Raw genomic sequence first — 25,187 nt, 5'->3', positions numbered from 1 at the left:
AAAACACTGTACAACCATAATCATGACTTACGGAATAATGGTGTTTGTTTACAGCATTAAGCTGTTGCTCAACCTTATTTGCCTTTTACAGCAGTATTTCACAAGAAATACTGCTTTGTTTAGAAGTCCTAAAGAACAGACTGAGTTTCCTACCTCCCTCATTACAAACTTAAAATGTTTTTTTCCTTTAATTTTGCAGAATATTTAATTGCCTGACATGAGAATACTATGCACTAAGAACAGAAGCCTGCTTATTTAGAGACATATGAAAGACAGACATTAAAATAAAGTTGAAGAAAATATCGCAGAAAAAGTTTCTAATGGTATTCAATCAAATTTAGAAGTTAGTATCAAATAAGTATTTACAAATTGAACAGAAAGCCCATACAAATGATTTCATACATATCCTGCAAGGCTAGAACTCACCATTTTAGATGCTCAGTCAATGAGGACTAAAATTTCAAGTCACGTCTCCTTTGTTTTCAGCTCTACTTCAACTCTCTCTCCAGTATACCCATCTGATATAGGAAAAGAAGCTTGACCAATGAAAGGTTATACACCCTGCTGCAAAGAAACAAAAAGAGAACTTAGCCCACTTAAGACTTCCCTTTCTGTGGTCTAAAAGCTAAGCTAGGAGCTCATACACCTTTACTGTAACTTTGGTTTAGATATCTGCATAATATTAATGCATTTGTATTTTAAATTTAAAAAAAAATACTAGGACAACGTGATAGATTTATGTTGTACCTAAGCTACTAGTGCCCATCAAATGGAAATTTGTATTTACATAGCAGTATCAGTTCTAGCCTTCCTTGTACAACACATAATAGAATGAAAACAAACGGTGTGCAGAATAGGATCGCACACAGCATGAAGTAGTGGAAATGACACTGAAAAATTTAATTGAGAATGCATTCACACAACTGACTGACCAGATGCACATTAAAAAATATCTTCTCAATATCATAAAATTGAGATGTTTATTAATAAAAAGGAAAGTATGAAGTCCTCTGCCATGTGAATTGCGTAGTCAGCAATGGTCTGAATTAATTTCTATAACCTTAACCAACTATTGTTCAGGAGATAGATTTTTTTTTTTAGCTTTAGAAGGAGACTATTGAGGAGCTGGGGAGAGGCAGCTTGGGATTCCTCTCTGAGACAGCTGCGAAGTGGATCAAATTAGGAACATCTCTTCACTAGAGGGCAAGCCAGCAGTGCTGATGACATTTAGGAAGGAAGAGGGGACTGCCATGGGAATACTCCTGGGGTGCTTTCTCAGTGAGGCAAGGGAAGGTACAGAAGCACTTCATAGGAAGGAGATAGGAAACATTCTCAGCTCACTGCAGAGCTAAGTGCTTCTGCACAGGTGGGGAAGGATGACAAGCTAATTTCTGATGTAGTACTCTGGAAATGAATTAGACATTGCAAAAGGTCTTTATCAGAACCATATAGTAAAAGATATGACCAAATTACTTAAGTTTATCATGAAATCACAATTAACTTAATTATGTGAAAATTTTTATTGCTAACCTCTGGCTTCTAGATGCCCTGGTGATAAAGTAATAGAGTTCTCTTGTGGCACGTTTACAGTATGAAGAGCACTCAAGTTATACGGATGGTATTTTTTTTCCGATCTGGCCGACAACTCAGCCACTAAGGGGCAGTGTTGCTTTGCTGGAAAGCGCAGAGACCTGTTACACTTACGTCCCTCTCTCCAGCTAGAGGATCTCTAACTTCTTTCCTTTAAGCGCAGTTCCTATACTTTCAACAAAACAAATGCCTGAAATGTTAGTAGGGCCATTCAACTGTTCTGTTCCTGCCCAATGTTCAAAAACAATATAGATCATACATGAAGTGGATTTCACCAATGAAGGTGAAATCAGCTGTAAGGTACCTACGTGCAAAAGTTTGGCCAGAATATGCTTCCTAACGTACTTGAACTCCTTGTCATTCTTTTAATAAGACAAGACTGGTATGTCAGTGTAATCAAAAGAATTACAAAAGCAGAGCGTATTATTTCTCTTGCTGTTCCTAGTTCAGTGTATTGGGCAGATGATGAAATTCCAAGTACAAACTATTCAACAATTGCTTTGCCACTGACCAGTCTGCCTTGTCTTGCCTTCTGCATGTTACTGGAATGCAGGCATCATTTCCAGTTGCTGTGTTTTGTTCATGCCAAATTCAGATAATCTGGCTCTTCATAATTTTATTCACTTGGAGCCAAACAAGTTACACCACAGCTAGTTACACAACATAAAAACAAAAGCATAAAACCAAGGCAAGTTAAGACCAAAATCTGTTCGCTTCCATCTCCATTTAGAATTCATCTTATGAGCCGTTGGACTGCAGCAAAAACAGACCCAGAGTCCTTAAATTAGCACTGCTACCTTATCTAGTCCTCACTCAAGCAAAGTCATACTGGCCTCAAGTGCTGTGCTAACATTTGCAACAGCTGCTAAAACCAATTTTACCTGGGCTGCCTCTGAAGGCTCCACCCGACCTCAGGGTCTCCCTTGCTTTACAAATGAATTATTCCCTGAAGCCAAAAAGCAGCAGAAATGACACCAAGAAAGTTTATTGAGAACAGTTTAAAGAAATTCTGTTCAGATCTTTTTACTATCTATTCATAACAGAATTAGGTACTAAGGGCAACACAGAGTTATGTGTTTGCTGGATGATTCTACAGCAGGAAGAAATGAGTTTCAGAAGAAGGCTCTCTAACAAGCCACGCTGAAAGTCTGAGTTTCAGACACTTCCTTTTTTCTGCTGTTAACTGCAACAGCTACTCTTACCCCACCAGATCGCTTGCCTTTTCTTCAGCATTTTATCAGCTTAGGTGCATTTTGTACTTCGGATAACCAAGAAAACTGTAGCTAGAAAGACTGAATCCATAACATTTAATTTTACCTAGTTCCTTGTGAGGGACATGACACTAATTTGCTGGGTTTTCCCAGTGCTGTCATCTGCTTGCACACTAAGTTGCTTTTTGGCACCAGACCATGCTTGGAACCATTCCTTCTCTCTTGCATCATCAGTTGTGATGAAGAGCCTTCTTCATCATTTTTAATGGCCGAGGTAGTATTCTCAAGAACCTGAGAGAAATTCTGAGTACCATTAAAACCCAAATATTGGATCTTTAGATCTGATCTCTATTTCCCCTCACCATATAAGATATCAGAGTACCTTTGTTTCTTTTTTTCAGTTTTGCATAGACAAATCAAGTCCTTTTCTCCCCCCACTGTATTCTCATATATTGTAAAAAAATATATTATAAAAACAGTAATGATCTCCACAGCACAGCCTTATATAGCTCTTTGAGTAGAATCTCTCTCTAAAAATAGAAATCTCTTTGACATTGAAGTGCCAGGCAACATGGAAACTGTTGCATTTCAAGCCGAAGTTTTTGGAAAGCTGCTCTGTATTTCTTCTACAAGCGTCCCACAAATGTGCAATATGTGAGATCTGACCTGTCATGAACTTTGAGTAAAAGAGATTTTGTTTGCAGCCAGTGCTGTTGCAGCAATAGCTTCTTAGAGGCAAGCAATAAAAAAAAAAAAAAAGAATGCAGCACTGGCAAAAGGTGCTGGATTTACAGCTCTGCAAAATAACACCCTTTCTTTCCCCCTCCCTCTGCCCTCATACACCACTGCCAGCCGTTCCCAGACTGCCTGACTGGGCAAGATACCCTGAGTTTAGCCCAACACTTTCACAGAGGACAGAAGGGCAGACGAAAACAAGCAGACAGAAATCTCATATGTCAGCATAGCAGATTTTCCAGTTCTCAAGCAGACATTCCCCTTGTGAAAAACACAGAAAGGAAAGGGCAGAGGGAGCACAAATCCTCTTGGTTGAGCTCCTGAAGATGCTGACAAATTGCTCTTACGAAAGTCAGAGAAATAAAAAGTCATTAACTCCGCTACCATGCCTAAACTGGAAATTGTAGGAGGAGGTCTGATTCCTCAGAGCACTAAATCCAGGAGCATTAAAAAGAGCTCAGCACCTCTGTCAGACTTGCTCAGACACAACTGCGCCACAATCTTCCAGTCTTCAGTTCTACTGAAAGTCTCCTGCATTAACTGCAAAATAATTCATTTTAACGCCGGCTGGTCCAGTGCTGAAATTCTGGTACATAGCCTTACATGGTACTTTATTAAGAGCTGAAAGGCAGTCGATGAATACTAATCTCCAAATCAATTTTATGAAACATGCACAAGTTGACACATGGGTTCAAAGACTGCCTATACAAGAAAGGACTGAGGTGGTTCCAAAGTAAACCTTTGCAATAGACACATGTACTCCTATTTTTTATTATTATTTTGGGTTAAAGCCACATAAAAACAAGCCACTGAAAAAGAAGGAAGAATTTCATGTGAGGGCTTGTATCAATTCAGCTACAGGCATTTTAAAGCTTGACCGAATTAAACTAAGGTAAAGTCAGAAAAAGAAGACGACAAAACTCAGATAAGTAAATTTCCATTCCTAATTAGGAATAGGCTAATTTAATTGAAAGCACAGGCCTAAATAACACACTTACTGCTGTTATCAGATGAGTGGCAATGTCCACAGAGGGAATACCTCTTTCTCCTAGTTCCCCGGAGGATCTGGAAATAACACCCAGGAATCCCCACCCACCATTTTGTCCACTATCAGGGCCTCCAGCACAAGAACAGAAATCTCATCTCCTCTGTTCTGAGAGCAAACCAGAGGACCACTGACCTCCTCTGGTAGGCATGCATATTCTTGGTGTCCACACACCCCCTGAGCAATCACTTCTGCTGTCCTAGCCAGCTTTGTTAGAGCCATCAGAGAGAGATGAGGCTGAAGAACATCTCAGTCCCCAAATGAGTCACCAGGAGCTGTCCGGGATGGCAGGCAGATGACACCAGAAGGCATCTACATGAACCTATTTTGTGAATGTACAGGCATTCAGAAAACATTCACCTGGATTTCTAGAGCTTTCATTTGTAAACAATAAGATGCATAAGTCTGTTACTGCTCTGTTTTGAAAAGTTCTTTCAAAACATCACACCCAAAGCATGAAGGACACTAAATAACGTAGAAGACTGGTGACAGAGTTTGCATGCTTTTTTAAAGCTAAAAAATGACCTAAATTAATGGAAGCTGGGACACTGTTCCCGTACAGAGTTCTCAGCTGACTTTGAGCCACTGCTTGTTTCAAAATTCTCCAGTGACACGGAGCTTTGTGCTTTACTTTTAAAAGTAGGCACTGGCCTTTAATTGGTGCATACTAAAATAACTGTTTAAATTATCTAGATGCCACATTTACTAGATGCACATATTATTGGGTTTCTATGAACAATCTGATTCATTTGTACTTAAGGATGTGGCCCAATTGTACACAGCATGGTACAATCAGAAAGCTCTCTTAATAAATGCACCACTATTGCTTTCTCCACTGGAAGCGAGGCAAAGCTTCTGCTTACCTCTTCATGATCACTTTGGTATTGACTGAATGGCTACCAAGACAGTGAGGCAAGTAGCAAGAAATACATCATGGGGCACACATTTCAGTATAATCTTGACATCACCAGCAGTGACAGCTACAGCCCTCACTGAAACAGAAGCCTGCAAGACAGCATTTGTTTCTTCTTGCTGCCTTTGCTATTCCTTTTCAACAGATGATCATATACCATACTTACATATTTGCAAGCTCATGACATAATGTTATGAGTCTGTCATAAACAAAACCATTTCTGGGAATGGACTGTTGAGACTGGATAACAATTTCATTTTAACTGTCACTGGACTTGTTTTACTCTAAGGATTAAATATGTTGTCTATTATCCAAATTTGTAATGAGAACCCTCACTCCTTCCTCTTCCAGCCTGTTCCCCGTCTCCCCTGCTTCAACAGAATTTGGGCTGATGACCAATGGAGTGAAAATGAGACAGGGTAGCCACATAGGACTGTAATTGATACAGGATACGAAGCTAGGAACGAGTGAGTTTGACAAAGCACACAGTGGTAGCTGAGTGGCTCATCTGCTAGTAGGATGGATTGATGGCCTGTATGTCTCTAATTAACAGGCCAGTTCCCCATGCCCCCTCCAAGTAGTTTCCCCTTCCCTATTGCTTAGTCTGAAATGCAGATCACAGGAAAAAACCATCAAATTACAAAAACACCTTGGACTAAACTAAACAAAGTGTAAAGGCATCCAGCAAGCTCCTTCCCTCCCACCTTGCCATTCTTCCTTAAGATGATTTTCACACCATTCCTATCACAGCACTGGATAGCATTCCAGTGGGTAACAGGCTATTCTCATACTTGAGTCTTTTTCTCTTCTTTGCTACTTTTGATGCAAAAAGATGCCAAAAGTGGTCTGAATCTCCCAAAGATGTTCCTGAGATGACACACCCTCTGTTGTTGCCCAGGTCTGTGCTGAAAGTCAGCCAAGTGATGTACTGCACGAAAATTACCAATTATCAGACCCAGTTTAATAGCTATGCATGCTCTGTCACCACTACAGATGGGACCTGCAAATCTGTCTCAAATCTCATTCATAAACAACTCTCAGAAATTAGTTAATTCTAGATTATGGAGCTTATTTTACAGTTTTCCAGGTACAGGAAAACTACCTGTAGCTGAAACTCACAAACCAGCTTCAGTTCTCCTGAGGAACATGACAACACCAGACTTCACAAAAGCCAACAGAGCAGTCCAGCCAAAGCAAGGAACCACCCATTTCATGATGGCTAATTGCAAGCTTGCTCTGTCTGAATACTGCTTTGCTCTCTTGTCCTGTTGTACAGGATCAAGTAGAAAAAAAAAAAATCAATGTCAAGTTGCCCTCACATTAGAACTCAGATAGTTTCTTAATTTGGCAACAATTCTACATTAGCCAGAGATAGTAAGTTGGCCTCAGCATTAACCACAGTATTAGTGCTAGGGACAATTTTAACTGCAGCTCTGGAGCCCATAACCTCGAATTCAGTCACCACTAACTGCTGGCCCATCCAATCTCCACCACAGGTAGGTGAGAGCAAATTTCACGCTGCATTTTGCAACTTAAAATTATCTACTGTTAGCCAAAACAGTACAGCTTGGAGGAGCCCACCCATTAACGGAGCCTCCAGTACTGGAATGAGGCAATCAGTAACCCAGTTTATGAACTCCATGTTAAGCCCTGAGGCTCCGCCAGTTATAACCCCCTCTCTAGGAACAGTGTTCTTCTGCCACCTGATGTCCTTACTCATCACAGCAAAAATACCAGTTTGAGCTGTACCTTTAACCATGATCTGAATCTGGAACCTCAGTTCCACAGTTATAGATAACTGAAAAAAAAGTGTCCACATCAGCAAGTTTCATACATGATGCTGCTGAAAAATCAGTAAGAGCTTTTGCTCTAAGTTATTTATAGAAGTTTTGAAAACTGTCTCAACAGGCCTCTGGATAGCTAATGTTGATTTTCATTGTCAGAAAATAGCGCTCAGTATCAGAAGCCTAGAAAAATTGAGTGTTTCAACAGTATTTTGAAAGGATAAACACAAGTAATTATATGTTCTGGTATCAGCTCTGGCTGTATTAATGGAGCAGGCTGTATAGTGACTCAAAGAATCATGAGCATGCAGTTAATGACTATGAAGGGTTGCTCAATACAGGTCCACATACTTGAGCTGTCTCACAGCAAGATTAACTCCATCAAGGAAACATAATCATGTTGATGTAACATGCTTTTTCTAAGGGACTTGCCTTGGCACCACAGATTTTGCCTGAGAAATTTAAAACAGCTCATTCCTAAAACACTTAACAGTATGTACTCATTCTAGCTGACAGTTAAAGCCACACAAATAAACTTTAACACCAAGAATAGTCTCCTGACTCCAGCACTCCACCCTCAGTTTCTGTCTCCTCTTTGTTTCTCTCCATTTGTTTCCAAGGACCTGCAACTTTTCTTTGAGAGGCAGGCAGTTGCTGGCATAGGTCAGGCATGCCTGTTCAACATCTTTCTCATAAAGTTATCCCACTTACTAGTTCTGCAGCTACCTCGTGCATCTTTGTTACAGTAACGTATGATATACAAACTCCACAGAATGGACTAAAAAAAATATACAATATCAAGTCTTAACTGACCAAAGAGGAAGTATATGGCCAGTTTTTCCCCATTCCCTCACAATTACAGGAAATAAAAGATACTGTCCTTTTAAAGAAACTGAATTTCAGGTATGGAAGTGCACAAGTTTTTAGTTACTTCTCACATCTTATTCTTCTTCTACCAGCTGCGATGAGCTGTCCTAGAAAACTTATTTTCTTTGTAACCATGCACAAATATTCAAGTATTATCTTAGTATCACCATAAGATGCCTAATTCCAGGTGGCAGATTTTGCTATTTACCTGCCTTTTGATTGCAATTTTAGTATAGGAAATGGGATGTTTTTCCAGCTGGAAACACCTAGCATATGGTCTTAAGATCATACTAAAGGTGCAAGTACATGGCAGTGGAACTGCTGTGTCAGTAATGAGTTCATATCAAGATTACACAGAAGGTACACTTACGATAAGCACAGTCTGTTGTGGTACTTCTGCTTTTATTATCATCTGCTCTGTAGTGGTTGATATAGACATTTACATTTCTCAACTGTATGCAACCATATTAGCCTCTCCTAACTTAACTCACTATAGAAGTTTTTTTTCCAGGCTGTAAGATATATTGCATGGAAAGGACTTTTGATGCTAGCTATATAATAAAGTTCACAGTAAAGAAGCACTGACAATTCAGTTCTCCCACTGCACATAGGGAACATAAGAAAGAAAATAAGAACATAGCTACAATGCTCATAAAAAAAAAAAGTTGATAAGATTTAAGAAAAAGCCAGGAAGCATACAGCCAGTCACTATTCAAGCAGGGCAAGAAGGAAGGAAAATAGAGCAGAGCAGACAAGGTACAGCCACACTACTTAGGTGGCATTCCTCTTGTCACATGTTCACCAAGTCACAAGCAGCACTAGTGAAAAAGAAAATCAATATCACATTTTAGTTTTGGCACATGAGCTACTCTAGTACAGAACAGTACACTCCAATGAAAGGATAATCCATAGCTAGGCAGGCTGTATGCTAGAACTGTTGTGCAAAACGAGCAAGAGACTTCAAGCGCTGTACTCAAGCTCACTATTGGGAAATTTGCTGTGTCGCCAGCATACCAGATCAATATTTCAGAGGTCATTATCTCATCCCTTCTTCAGCTGCTAGTTTTGGATTTCTGCCAAAGAATGGCAACCACTAGCAAGACGATACACTACTGCATGAGTTTTGCAAATTTGAGCAAGCTTTTCTCTTCACTGAGATTAGTCTGCTCTCCGGCTCCAAAAGTCATAAGGGCTTGGTCAAGACTTAAATGGCCAAACATTTTCTTTAACTTTCCTACAACAGTATGTGTAAGCTGTACCAAAGAAATTGATTCTTCTGCATTTGTCAAAGAAACCATGAGGAAAACTGAACCTTTATATAAATAGGTTGCTTTAAAAATAATGCCTTCTATTTACTTCCATGGAAACTACTACAGATACAAAGAGCACAGTAACACTATTTGATAGAGCAGACTCTCACCTACAAAATACTATTTCTCAACATAGGCACCAACATTAGCTATTTTCACCAGCGATGAACAAGAGCCTGCATGCTGTGCTTGTAACAATCTGCACCAGCAGAGGTGACCCACTGTCAACATCACCACGGCTGAAATGCACCATCTGACACCCCACTGTACTCGCAGCCACTGCTTGGTCTCCATCAATGCTCAGCAAGTATTAACAAATGTCAATGGCTGCAATCTTTTCCATGTGAAGGAATTAAATGATACACCTTTGCTTCATACACACTTCCACATAGGCACCATTTTGTCAGGCGGCCCCTCTACTGTCATCTGTCACACTGCAACAAAATGCAGTGGAATAGTGCTCATGGAAGGTTCAGCCTCTACTGTCATACCACCAACATCTGCCTCTGAAGCTGTGGACCAGCATAACAAAATAGAAGGCATTGCTTTCAGAGCAGTATCATATGTCCTTCCCACACTATGGGAAGGAGGAGACAACATTTACAAAAGTGAACCAGTGCACTAAAGAAGTGTGATCTCACAAACAAAAAGCATCAGAAAGACTAATTGGAGACAGTTGTACAAGTGAACCAATAATCAGATTATACCATCATCCTGCATTCTCTACAAGAATGAATTTGTATGCGAGTAAATCTTAATTAACATTTTGCTTGAGCTACGGGTTGGTAGATGAACCCAGAACCTTTCAGGCAACTAGATCAATGGGTTACAAAGTTAAGGAGTATCTTCGCTTGATGTAGTGTAACATCCTACATCACATACTTTGCCACAAACTAGCATAATATTATAACATAATTCAACTTTTCTAGTGATGATCTTGGTAAAAATAAATTGCAGCACTTCTACAAGCTCAAAGAGCAATACCCTATACCATCTTCTAGAAAGATTTTCTAGATTTAATCAGACAGTAGAACTGGAAGAATAGTAACAAAAATATACTGGAACATACTAACTCTTTTCTCCTTGGGTATCAACTAATGTTGTTTGTCCTGCAAAGTAGCAAACTGCTTCTGACAAGTTTTTGCGATACCAGGCAAAGATTGTTGGGAATACCAGTAGTCATATATAGGGAAAAAAGCTGACTCTCCCAGCTGGTGATGAGGGTCTCTGACTGTGGAACAATCCTTCTCAGGAAGTGACCAGGAGACTATCTCCCTCCAGAGACTAATTCTTAAATGAGCCCAGAGAGAAGGTTGGGGGGGGTTAAGGGGGAACTTGGGGGACCAGGGTCCAGCCCTCACCATCACATGGGAAGCAAAGGTAAATTGTTTGCACCTGGGCCAGCCTCCACCAGGTGCTCAATCATCAGTTCAGGCCATGACTGAACAATTCCCTACAGCTATATTTTCCCATTTTAAAACCTATTTAGGAAGATAATGAATATAACAGGCAGACATAAAAGCCACCTATACTACAGTTGTTTCATCTAGGAGCTTCCCCTTAAGATTAGAAGCAGAAAAGAGTGTGCTAAACTGCCAGACTCTCAGTATTGTTACCCGGTGTTGGTCCTAGAAAACAGAGAAACCACTTCTGGTAAGTTCTTTGCGATACCAGACAAAGCGTTGTTAGGAATATCAATGGTCATATATAGGACTGACTCACCTGATGAGTGAAGAGGGTCTCTGGCTACAGAACATTCCTTCATAGGAAATAGCCTTCATCCAGGAGACCTTCTCCCTTTGAAGGCTAGCCCTTAAATGAGTCCAGGGAGGGATAGACACAGGGTCTACCCCCTTCCAGTCACATGGGAAGCACAGGCAAATTGTCTGCACCTGTGCTTCCTGAGCCAGCCTCCCCTCCCCCCCACCACCACCAGGTGCTCAATCACCAGTCACCAGTTCAGGCTGTGACATAACAGTTCCCCTAGATAGGCAATATTTCAGTGATTGTCTTGCAAACCAAGGATACTTAATTATTCAAAAACTTTCATGAGGCAGCAGTACCTTTGTTCAGCTCAACTATTTAACAGACTTTTGCATGATCTCACTACTCTTAATGGTACAAATTCTATGTACATTCTCTAAGAATGGGACACAATGACTTATAAAATATAGGAAACTGGGTGATTTATACTAGCTAAAGTCACAGCATTCCAAGCATAGCATCTAACATGCTCTAAAGACAAGCATCTTCACTGCATGCCCATACATTCAGAGAGGTTGGCAGGGCCAGGAATTTGGGTCTTACACTCCTGTTGAATTTGCCCTGCCTGAACTGTGACTGAATCTGAAAGAAGCAGGCTCGTCTAGTGAAGAAATTCAGTGCAGAAGGGAAAATGGTATCAACTTGATGTAAACTTACCTCCAGGCAGTACAGATGCAGCTGGTTTGAGCCACATCATGCAGCAGACTCAAAACTCAGGTATAAGTATGGCTAATGAAAACATATGGCTAATGAAAACACTGAAATTTAGTGTGCCATCTAAAGACACCCTTTATAAGAATACAGATTATGTAGCTATTATGGATTTTGATAGTCCATACACTGAGTAACTCTAGAAAGACAAGACATCCAGGTCTTGTCTGCACTGTCTAATTCCAGGTATGATACCATGCTATCTCAGTAGTATACATGCTTAAGATCTGATCCATAGATCTGAGCTTTGGCCTGCCAAAAATATCAGGCCTCTTTGTTTAGACTAAAACCCCAAACCCGTTATCAGGTAGACTTAAGTTACTGTACAGGTGTTTCCGTCTACAAAAATCTTCCTAACTAAAGGTTACTTTTTTTGTCTAAAAGATTTCCATGCGCATAAACATAGTAAAACAAAGTCCTAGGCCAACAATTTCTGATAATCAATACTGGAATTAAGTTCATTTGCAGCTAAATATTTAATTCCTTAACTTCGTACTACTAGTACCACTAATACACTAGTAATTGTGCCACTCAGTGCTTCTGCTTCCTGTTACTAAGAAAACATTGTACACTGTTAATTCTATTAGAGTGACATAACTTTTTAATATATTTAAATATACTTTCTAGCCTCTGTCTTTGCTGTGGGGATTATAATAAAATAGATGAAGTGCTTTTTTGTTCTGTTTTTTTAAATGCTGTATCTTTGATCCCTGATCCTGAACTTCATGACTAACATGAAGCTGTTCAGTTAATGAGGAATATAACTCCTGGAAAGTATGAGCTAATGCCCAATAAAATTATACTGAGTATTGATTACATTAACTTATTTATGTTGGAGAATGAAAAAAAAAAGCCTCTCTTAGAAGCTCCTTGTAAAAGAAAAAGGAAGACAATCAACTGTTACTCATTTACCTGCCAGAAAGTCCCTGTATTTTAATGTTACACAGAGGAAGTCCTGCAAAGTGGCAGACAGATACATCTTGCTTACAGAATAAAACATTTATTATACAATTTCTGTGTAATGAGAAGCCCTAAACTGATTATATTTTTTCTAAACAAAAAATAAGTCACCAATTCTATGGAAAAAAAATGAAAGACTTCAACTCCAGTCATATTTAAACAGAGCTATTCTACTAGGTAATGGTGAGATTGAAGAGACTATACAGAATAAAGGTTGTTTGTAATCCTGAGATTAAGATTAATGATTATTTTCATTAAAAAGGATCTATTTAACAGATTTTTTTAAAACACAATTGTGCCTTACTGATGATGGTAAGACATCTAAGGGCACTGTTCACTACTGTAGTAAAAAATACTGCTTTAGAAGCTGATTATTTGATAGATCTGAGAAACTAACCTTAAACTGGAATTCAGTATTCAACAGGAGCAAAAGAGTAGTCAAACGACAAATCCTTTTTAAACATTCTTCAGTGTCTGTTATTGATATTTAATTGTCACTCTAAAAGAAGCCACAAAGTCACTGCTGGTAAAGCTTGAAGCTGATGTAACTAAAGTAGAAAACAATAATGAAGATGGGCAACTGACCTAAAGAAGTCCTGTTTGTTTGGTAAGCTGCGCTACTATGGGCAGCACATGTTTGCCTCATCATAATGAAGCACCAGGCCAGTCATCAAAGACTCAAGACCAACACTTGGGACTGTGGCTTCAATGAGGACTTACATGTGTAAATAAGGTTTACTATCACTGGCTTCAACATAGAAGCCATACAGCAGTTCAGAAGATGCTTCAGGAATCAGATAGCATATTCAACAAAGAAACAACTCCATGTGTATGAGAAAAGGATAATAAATAGTGGAGAAGTGCATTTCCGCTATACCCAAGGGCAATATTTTCCATTTTGTTATCTGTTTCCTGCTGACAAACTGGAAAATGATCAGCAAAATACTATGAGAACAATTTAAGTTTCAGAAAGCCCACTTTAAACTGAGGATATCTCTATGTAAACATATGCTGATTTTGAAGCCACGAAAATCATACTTATTAAAAGTAGAGGTAGAGAGTAAAAGGATTTCATTCATGCTCAGATTGATTATTTTCTCATTCAGAGCAAAGGTTTAGTGAGGCTACAGCTGAAGCACCTCACTTAGATGGTTTTCTTAGATACAGGTTTGTACTCCCAGCAGCACACCAGAATAAGAGTTAGATAGTCACTGGTAAAAGCAACACTATGAAATATTCCAATACATTTTGTATTTGGGCAACTGAGGGATCAGAACTACTGAGTGTCCTTAAATGCAATTACCTTATGATACACTACAATCCTTACAAACCTTATTATCAGGTTCAACATACTCTTTGATCTGCATATTACAGGGCTCAGATGCATAACAAAGACTGTCAGCTGCTAAGCTCAGCCCAAGTTGCTTTCTATGTGTCCACTTGCAACAAATAACAGGTGCATCTAATTTAGCTGTTTAGCTTCAACAGGGCTACGTTTTTTGCAGCACGTTTCCCTGCTATCCTTACTTACCACATGTTAATTTGCAATGTGGAACAGTTTTGGGTTGCATAAACTGAGCTGGTTGAAGATGAAATGAAAGGAGCACAATACACCATACTAGGCAAGGGGTCTTCAGGTCATATAATGAGACTTGAGTTTGTCTAAAGTAGGAATGCTACAGCACACCCAGCATAGAGGCTTGGCACTCAGCATTAGGTTTCTCAACAAAACCTCTCCTTTGCCACATACTACTGCAAAAACAGCCACAGTGTACTCCTTCGGCTTATTCATCTTTCATTGGATAAGAAAGTGTCTGAAACTGCTGCCTGCTACAAGCACCAAGGACTGCCCCAAACCTATTAGCATGCCACAGCTACCACAAACCCACAGTAAGTTACTACAGCATGCTTTCCTCCACAGACCTGTGCCTCTGAGATAGTACCTCTCACCAGTACATCACTGTACCCAGACCCACAACCCCATCTCAGGGGTCACCAGGCTGTGTCTTTGTTCTTCCTGGGGCTGCTATGCCACTTGTTTTTTTTTCCCAGAAAGGGAAAGAAAGAGATAAACACATTTTCTACTATCAGTCTTTCAGACCAATAATCTTATATTAAGTCAAATTTCTAACAACCAAGATCTGATCTTCCCAAAATCTTACTCACAGGTTCCACCTCCAGTCTTTACAGACAATCCTGAACATGCCCTGAACAGCCCCAGCCCCACCTCCACGGGGTGATGAGGTGCCAGGTCAGGGGAATGAGAAACCCTCCACCAGACCCCATTGCCACTTCACTGGAAAAACTGATTTAAAAGAAAAATAAAGCAATTTAAACATTGCATTATATACAACTTGAGTAATAAATAATAATAAGTAATATATTGAAAAATATTAGTATATGAATATACTAATTGTATACTAATACTGTACTATATATAATACTATAGTTTACATAGATTGCTCCAAAAGTAATGTCTCTTATTTATTTCCATGGAAGCTACTATAGGTACAAAGAGCACAATAACTATATTTGATAGAGCAAACTCTCAGTTACAGAACGCTATCTCTCAGCATAGGTACCACCATTAGCTATGCATTTTCACCAGTGATGAACAAGAGCCTTCATGCTGTGCTCAAATTCTGCACCAGCATAGGTGGCCCACAGTCGATGTCACCAGTGCTGAAATGCACCACCTCACTATGCTCACAGCCAATGTTTGGTCTCCATCAACACTCAACAAGTGTCAATGAATGTCAGTGGGTGCATTTTTTTCTGTATGGAGGAATTCAGTGACACACCTTTGCTCCATACACACTTCTGTGTCAGACGCCATTTTGTCAGACCGCCCCTTTGCTGCCATCTGTCACACAGCAACAACACATAACAGAATATTGGTGGGAAGGTTCAATATCTACTGACATACCATCACCTTCTCCCTCTGATGTCATGGGCCAACATAATAAAACAGGAGGTATTACATTCAGAGCAGCCCTCTATAATACTATATATATATAATATAAACAGCAATATTAAAAAGTCCTGGCCAAGGCAGGAGCAGAAAAGTAATATAGACAGCACCAGGAAAAACCAGGCTGAAGTACTTCAACATTCCCCAGGAGCAGCTGTTGTCTAGACAGGTTCAGTGCAAAGTGGTACGGGCTCAGCTTTGCTGTGTTATACCAGTATTGCAAGCACTGCAAAATCAAGAAAATTTTACAAACATATTTTTCTAGTAGATCCCATTCACAAATTTTAGGGTGAAAAAGCCCCACCTTTCCATCTCAAAGAAAAGTACAGCACAAAGCAGAAAGAAGGAACAAGTAACTGGAAAGGCCTGGGCTGCACTATAGCGCAGGAACAACCACTACTTTTGGAAGAATCTCTTTTGCTTTATGCCCATATGTGCCTCGCTTTACTTTCCCAAGAACCAGATAAAGGTTTCTTACTGTTCCCTGTATGATCAAATCATATTTCTGCTAACAAAGTTAGCTTTTGTTCCCAGTCAAAGGCTTCCTGCCAAGGCTTCCGCTGTGAGAAAACCATTCACTAAGAAAGTATTTTACCAGGAAGATCCTGAATACCACAAGTTTGTTTTTTCTTTCAGAAATCTGAAATGTTTTTGTTTATAGGAGTAAACTATTTTTGTCATTTTCATCAGTTTCCAGTGAGGACAAATAAAACAACAACAACAAAACAAACAAACAAAAACACCAAAAACAATTAGGGTTGTCTGGTAAGGCAGTCTATGTATTGCTGTGTAACCTGGTCCTATTCTGAGACTAAAGCAATGATGGTACTTTTTCACCCTACCAGTAATTGCTACAATTCATTATATAAGGTGCTGTAGTTCACCCTCCCCTTTTATTTCTCTGACAGAAACACCACAAAGAGGGTAACACTGATGTTATCTTGAGGTTCAGGAAAAGGCTGACATACAGTCAGGAGAACCATTAATAGGTACAGCATGTGCAGTGTGATCTTGTGATGGTAAAATCATGTTGAAGTTTTGATGTATGTGGATAAACCTGGAAATAAAATAATGACAGGAAATTTTCTCTATTATCCATATGAACTGCAATGCTACCAGATAATGAAGAAGAATGACTTACAGCAATTTCCTTCCAGCATAGCCAGTGCTGAGTTTTCATATAAAGGTCCAAGTATCTCACAGGTTGTGATCTTTCAAGAATTCACAAGGGTGCAAAATGGAATAAGGGGCCATTTCCAGAACAGTAAAAAAAACTTCAGTGTCCTTGTATATTTTCTTTGAATGCTACCTAGGAGACTATTAAAAAATAATGAAACTGTTTGAGCTGTCCAATAATTTATAGAGATATATAAACATTGTACATCAGTACTTTTTCTTTTTCTTTTTGACATATATCACTGAAATCTTGAAATAATGGGAGTTTCTCTCCTGAGACAGCTGCAGGCCTAGAATGTCTTGTAAAATTTTAATAGTATACCTTCCTATTTCAAAAAAATAGTAACTAAAAATCAACCCAAATCCTAGCTCATATATAAAGTAAAACACTAAACACTGTCTAAACTGTCATTTATTCCCGAAGTACAGGGATGTTTATGCTCTTGCCTAGGGGAAGATAAACAGCAGCATACCACTCCATATTTGTAAATGTTAACTCCTCTGCAAGGTAGTAACCAGCTTCTGTATGTATGAGCCATCTGTTTTTTCACTGCTCAAAAAGCCATAATATGACATACAGATATGCATAAATTGAAACAACAAAGATCTATGGCCCCACCACAGAAAAAAGTATGTGCAACCTCACCCCTTATTCTACACACCATTCTGACTCCAAGAAACTTCAGAACAGCCTTCAGAAATGCCTCCTAGGCACTAGCCTAGTGGGCAATTAGGATACCTGGGATAATACTATAGGTTCATGGTCCGCAGGTCCTCAAGTGCAGTATATACAAGAAGGTGCTCTTCTAGAGTCAATGGGGATTGACTCTGCTGCTGTAAGTGTGGTAGATCTATGCTACTTCTAAAAAAATTTTCAACAAAATGCTCTGATGATTTTATTCATCCTTATAACAAATTGGATAACATATTGAACCATCAAATGCCCTTTTATGTGTATAAGTCAGAGTAAAATACTCTTGCAAGTATCCTGGTTAATATAATGTACTGCTTGCCAAATATGTACTTTAAAACTAGTACTCAACTGTATGGCATACCTTGAGTGGTTGTTAAAGCTGTCTAGGCTTTTTTATACAAAGACTATGATAGCTATAACATGCTGCCAGTGGAAAAAAGAGTGAAACAGGAAAAAAAAAGCAGCATAGATTCTGGAATGAGTACATAATGGGAGAGGTTAAACCATAACAGAAGTCTTAATCTTTAATAAATCAGGGAACTTATTCAGATGACAAAACATGGATTTAGGATTCAGCCATTCAGAGTTTTATAATTTGGCAACTAAACCTATAGTTGGGCTTCTAAGGAAAAGTGTCCAATATACCAGGAATCTGTAAACCTGTAGCTTTAACAGCATGCAGATATTGACATTCTGCCCAGAGTAGCCTGAAGATATATACTCTTCTTCTGAAATCTTGGCTTAGCAGTCTTCCATTTTGGGAGAAGCTAATGAGATTTCTTGCCCTTCTGCTACACTCTGATCAACTGGTTGTTGTCCCTAACTTCTGTGTCTCTCTCTTTTTTTTTTTTTTTTCCCCAAAAGTTTTTCTGTTTGCTATTGCGAGCCAGAACAGTAATGAACACAATTAGGACAAGGTATTGATCTGTGTTACTAGAAATTTGTACATGATCAATAATATTGACTTTTTTTTTTTTTCACAAAGTTAAGTTGGGGACATATTTGCTGCTGTTTTCAAATGAACACTAAATGTGCAATTTGGAATTTTGTTTTTGACTCGTAGGTTCGCAACAAAAGCAAAGCAGCTAAGGCTGGGCTGTGTGAGGGGGATGAGGTGGTGTCTATCAATGGCAAACCCTGCGGAGACTTAACCTATGCTGAAGTTATCGTTCTGATGGAAGGCTTGACTGACGTCCTGCAGATGCTTATCAGGAGGTACAGGAATGCTCAGAATGCTTTGGTGCAATTCTATTCAGTGTACCACATGGTGTTGAATGCCCTCATTTTGCAGATATACACTGTGAGCTTCTGATAGTCCTCCTGTTTGTGTCTTTAACTCTGTTTGTCTGCACGGAAAAGGGAGGAGGGACAGTGTATTTGAAGGAATCAGTGTATAGAATCCAAACAGCACAGTTTATGCACAGAAGAGTACGGTTTCCAAACATAACAATTGTACTTCTTATTAACAATCTTTGGCACTTAAAAGGTGTCCACTACCATATCTGCATATTGCAGAGTCTTGAATTCAATTATTCTTTCCACTCCTTTGAAGCAGTGGAGTGTTGTTATTCCCCATAGATAGGGAAGTGAGGCATACAAAAAGCAAAGGCTGTATAGATGGAGAAAGTGTGTTAGACAGATATGCCTTGATGATGACATGGCAAATGGTCTTCTTGGGTGGCAAAATGTGTAGCAGTCAGGAGGGAGAGAGGGCCTGGAAATCATGAATTCTATTTTTGTAGACGTTATCGCTTCACTGGATGAGGTGGGGCAAATCACTTATGTCTTTCTGGGTCTCAGATTCTCCACTTACAAAACAATGACAAGTTCATTTTCCTTCAAAAATGCTTGGAGCTTCTTAGAGTAGAGAACTTTCATGTAAAATTACAAAGAAGGGAGCAGACTGCACAACAGTGCATCTGCAAGGAGAGTCCTATAACAGTCATCAACTTAATATATACTATCTTCTGTTAAGAACCACTGACAGTGAACACATTCTCACCAAACTGTGCATTCAGACAAGATGAAGTCTGAATTGCCTTCAGTGTGTATAGGAAGAGGAAGAAAAGACCTGAGACTTTTCCATTCCTTGTAAGGAATTATGGCTCCCTGCTGAATTCCTGTAATTCCCTGTATCTGCTCTCCCAAAGGTAAGAGCAGGAGGACAGACGGGGCCAGGATTCCTCACAACAGCTAACAGAGCAGTGTCACTGCAAAGATTGCTGCAAAAAATGATTACCAAGGAAGTCTAAAAGAGCAAGTGACATTCCTCTATGGTTTCTGCAACCTGTGCAAGGGAAACTTTTCCGAAGTGTCTGGTAGTTTGAAGTTACTATCTGCCTTCAAAACAAAATGCTCTGAAAGAATATTCATTTTACTCATAACAGACATTTTGCATGGCCTGCCTGTACATCTTGTTTAGGGCTAAGTACTGTATCAATGTGATGAGATCAGGGGAAGAGTGTCAGCTGAGCATTATAGCTTGTCTTCTGCATGGAACATAGCTCTTGTTTCTGGTTCAGTAATGTATCATTTGAGTGTTCCTCATGTGCTAACTCCATTCCTATGTTTTTAATTCATAAGATGACAACAATAAATGCAGTTGTAAAAATGATATTTGTGGTTAACCAGATGCCATACAAATACCTCCATATGCTTTGACTCCTGGCTGTTGCTGCTCTTTAAGTGACATTTCAATTGGTCTGAACGTCCCATTACTCTCTAGCTCAAAGTGGCAGCATATCTATTCACTCAATTGCTTCTGCTTGAATGTATGGTAGACAGCAAAACATTTGCTGAAAATCAGAGCCAAGCCAAAATGTTAAGGAGCAGTGTTTCATGGAATGAAACTCCATGCCTCTTAGAAGTTTTAAGAAAATTGCAGTTGCTCAACGGTGCTCTGAAATGTTCCAACAGAATTCACTATGAGAATCTGTGAATTACTTCTCAGCAGCTCATCTTCCCCAACTCCCAACACTTCATATCAGTATCTTCTCTGGTGGGGAAGATTAAACTGAAACTGTTCTCCTTTGCAACCTCTTTTGTGGGTAATAGCTCTCTCAGTATTACCACCAGAAGGATTTTTCAGTATATGTGTTAGCATACTCAGAGCAATAAGAATCAAGTCATTTTTTCACAAGTGGCCAATTGTTAGCCATCTCAAGAAAAGGCCGGGAATCATAAGAAAGGAATAATGCCTAATTGAAGTGGTGTTCCAACAGTGATCTCTGCATCTGAGCTTCTTTTGCTGGTAGAGAAGAATATTTCTTCTTGGAGAGCTTCTGACTGTTCCTGATCTGTGTGCATGAAAGATCAGATTTTCAAAAGCTTTCACTGTTGATCTAATTCTGCTCTTACTGAACTCACTGGAAGAAAAATTATCTTTTAAATCAGGTTTTAAAATGCTTCTTGGGCTAGAAAAAGTTTTTCTGATCTGTAAACTACAGTTACTGACCAGCAGTGCCCACAAAATCTTTGTTTTGCAGGATCAGAGGAGACACCCTGCAGGGCAGGCACCCTCCAGATGCCATGTGGGGGAGCATCTTACTGACCTTCCCCAACAAATGCTGAACAGATGTATCTGGGAAACACTGAGAGTGGTGACAGCATTGCTACCCTGCCCTTTTCACCTCAATGTAGCAACTCCTGGGCTTCAGCTGAGTCTAGAAAGAAAATGTTCTAGGGGGAAGCAGGGAGTGTGCTCAATGCATACCAAAATGAAATGCACCATGTAAGGAGTAAAACATGACACTGAGACAAACTCTGCTGTGCTGACTCCATGAGTTTTGCTTCCTTCCTGGAATTATACAAGAGGTGTTGTGAGATGGAAAGACCTGAAACAAAAGTAATAATTTGAATAAATAAAATCATAAATGACAAAAAAAGAGATCAGACCAAGTAATCTGCCTCTTGACACATGGACACACATTTATGTCTATATAGAGTAGAAGTATATCCATAAGTAGCAAGGGCCTTTTAAGGTGGAAATCACACAGTCACTCAGCTACCAATAAAGGCTAACATTTAGGTGAACCATCCCCCAGCCTTATATCCTACATGGAAATGTTTATGGATTTCTGTAATTTATCTGTACTTAAAAGCAGTGCAATTGATCATCCAAATAACATAATATGATGGAATCCAGCAACACTCACAAGGAGCTCCCTAAATCAAAATGTCGGACCTTTATGTAGCTCCAAATGTGGTTTAATGGATGTTACACATTTTGTGCTATTTGAGACAGATCACAACTGCTACAAACAGTATGCCACATGGCCAGAAATGCAAGTGTTACTGAAGTTTCTTCAATACACTGACAGATTTATTCCTTCTATCTCTTCTTCCAGCTTTTCTTTGTAAAGTGGTTCCAAAGTTTCAGAATACTTGGGACTTGCTTTTGATTACAGAAATCACTATAATACTTGATGTGAATACTTCACCGAGGATACCTACTACTCCTCTCATTTGAAAATGTGCTTTGCTACCTTCTTGTCAACAAAAAGCCTAAATAGCATGCTGCAATCTTGTACAGAAAAAGGTTTCTCCTTGAATTAATTAGTAGTCATTATGGCCCAGAGTAGTGAAAGAGGAAGCTAGGAATCCTAAACTCAGTAAAACAGCCAGGTCCAGGGGAATCAATAGTTCAGGAGAGTTACACTGAAGTATGTAGCAGACTTCAGGAAGACATGGTAACATTTGACAGTCACCAATACTTTATTTCCTTGAACTAGAAAATATTGCATGGCTTCACTAACCTTTATTGTTGGACCACCAAAATAGGGCCAGAATGTTTTAATTATTCCATTCTATGTTTGGATTATGATCCTCACAGGAATTCTTTGAATGCATATTTTAAGTATCTTTCCTCCCCCCCCCCCCTTTTCTCTCTCTCTCCTTCTTATTCTCATCCAGTAGTTTATTCCTTAGAGAGTAAACTATTTGAAACAGCAACTATGTGTGAGGATGGTGCCTAAAACAGCGAGGGTAGTAGCCACAGTGCCAAAAATTAAGCACTATTCTGGTGTCATGCAAAGTTGATTTTCTCATACACACGTGAAATATGAAGAAGCATTGTCCTAGAATTCTCAGTAGGATCGCTATAACAGAAATGTGTCTGAGAAAACATATCAATTTTCCTCTTACTGAACTGTTAACTTGAAGAATTTTGAAATATTCAAAGATGTTTTCAGACTTCTACATTCTGAGAAAATTCTTCTGCTTAAATAGACCTGCTAGCAGGTACAATTAACTTAGGGGGAACAATACTATACAGAAATTGTTTTTGCAACTGTGCTTACAATTACTGTACTTACAGCAGCTTAATTTCTCAAATTACTTGTTTATGTATGTGCAGATCCTCCAGTGGAATAAATGAAACTTTGAGTGCTGAAAGAGAAAATGGAAAGCATGATAACATAAAAAATGAGGACTATAGGGAGAGCACTACTCTGCAGATTAATACAGCCAAAGAGATACCCCATGGAGACTTATGCATCACAGAGATATACAGTGAGACTCACCAGGGAGCAGGAAAAAGCAACATACACTTTTCTGAAATGACACAAGAGACCACACAAAGTCACAGAATTACTCCTAAAGTGATAGGCACCTCCAAAGCGCTTGTGACTGATGAATCAGCTTTCAAAGGGAAGACAGAAGAAAGAAGGCCAGGCAATATGGTTGAGCTGCAGTTATCCCTCTCAAATGACAGTCACAAGAGCACCAATGCTCCTGCTGTGACTCTCTTAGGGGCAGAAAAATGCACCCCTTCAGGAAGAGGACCCAATGTACAAGAAGATGGGACCAACCCTGTAATCACAGTTCCCCTGAGTGTGAAAGAGGGCAACATCCAGTGGTCAAGCAAAATAGTCCAGTTTTCTAGTAGCAAAGAGGTCGAGAGGATCCAAAGTGCAGCTCCATCTATCCCCAGGGTGGAGGTGATCCTAGACTGCTCAGACAGGGAAAAGGAAGCACCCAAGTCTCTAGCTGAAAGGGGGTGTGTTGATTCTCAAGTGGAAGGAGGGCAGTCAGAAGCACCTCCTTCTCTCCCCTCCTTTGCAATCTCATCAGAAGGCACAGAGCAGGGAGAAGACAACCAGCACTTGGAAAGGGATCACAGACCTCTCAAGCACAGGGCAAGGCACGCAAGTAAGTACGTCCCATCTACTTAATCATTTGCATTGCCTGAGGGTATATTTTGTAACTTGAAACATCATCTCAGAATTTAGATTGCATTAGAAAAAGTATTTAGAGTTTTTGTCTGCAGTTTTCTAACGGTCTCTTTCTGTCTTCTAAACAATTCTTGCTTTATATAATTTTTCAGGGTAATGTAATGCTCCTGGTAATGAGCCAAGAGTATAGCCATGCCTTAACTGTGCTGAATAACTTTGTTTAGTAGACTTCCACTTTGAAATTATTTCATGACTTTATCCAACTAAGAATACTTTTATCTCCAGAAAGGGCTGAATTCTGCTGGCTTTCTCATGCATGCTAAGAAGCAATGTGTAGAATATTAACGAAGAAAAAAAAAAAACAAAAAAAACAAACCAGGTTGCTTGCACATGTCTAAACAAATCCTGTGGATTTCTGTTTACAGCAAAAACTTTGTGCTGTCATTTGCATCATCTAAAATCATAGCCATGCTATTGCTCTTAAAAGGTGATAATAAAGAAGGCTATTAGCAAAGCTTGGTGTTGCCTGCAGACGAGATTTTGACAGACACTAGCATGTGTATAACTGTTACATGATCCTTTCAGTTTTGCCAGTCTTTTCCAGATTGTAAAGTGAACTTACTATTTCTTCAGACTCCCATACCCAGAGGTCAACAACAAAATCTGTCCAAGAAGTTTACATGAAAGTAAATTTGAAACTGAACCCAATGTCAGTTGATTGAGTGTAGATACATAAAATTTACTTATTTATTATTTTATTGAGACCTTTTTATTGGTGGGTTGTTTTCTTCCCAGCAATGTTAAGAATCCTGACCAGGGATTTAGTAACAGTATGGCAAAGCTGCTTGAATGTGTGCAATGATATACTGTAGCAACAAGCTATTTCATATGTAGTGTTGGAAGTAGTCTGCTAACCCTTTGCTAATTCCTCTGGAAGCATATTTTTAGCATGATAACCATTTGTATCTTATTTGCAAGTGGATTAAGCAGTTACTTATGCCTAAGTGTCTGCTTCCAATCCACATATTTTAACATTTTAAATAAAGCGTATAAGAAGAGTGGACATACTTTACATTTTGGCTGTGAAGTTAGAACCATCTGTGGGACTGTGCCTGTCTATCTTGGTGAATTGTATTGCTCTTCTAATAAGGCGAGAGAATACAGAACAAACTACATATTACATGACAAAGTCTTTTTTCAAGTAGGATGTATATTTTGCCTTTTTCCCATCTCAGCTATGACAGTCTTAATTCTTTCTAACCTAGTGGCAGGTCATTAGCCTTAGG

At 39.3% G+C, this 25,187-nt stretch overlaps 1 protein-coding gene across 3 annotated transcripts in view; it reads left to right on the top strand.

Annotated features, from left to right (window-relative positions):
• The window catches only part of SYNPO2 (synaptopodin 2), a 91,977-nt gene that overhangs the window by 42,977 nt on the left and 23,813 nt on the right, over positions 1-25,187 (top strand). For 2 of the 3 annotated variants that reach the window (XM_021396398.1, XM_021396400.1), the window contains exons 2-3: positions 18,795-18,946; positions 23,085-23,878. In XM_021396398.1, coding sequence (XP_021252073.1) covers positions 18,795-18,946; positions 23,085-23,878 — 946 coding nt within the window. The remainder of the gene's footprint in view (positions 1-18,794; positions 18,947-23,084; positions 23,879-25,187) is intronic. The other variant, XM_021396399.1, reaches the window with a different exon arrangement.

Source organism: Numida meleagris, chromosome 4 (genome assembly GCF_002078875.1).
Source record: "Numida meleagris isolate 19003 breed g44 Domestic line chromosome 4, NumMel1.0, whole genome shotgun sequence".
In the NCBI taxonomy this organism is placed as follows: domain Eukaryota; kingdom Metazoa; phylum Chordata; class Aves; order Galliformes; family Numididae; genus Numida; species Numida meleagris.
This window is presented reverse-complemented; position numbering and strand designations above follow the sequence as displayed.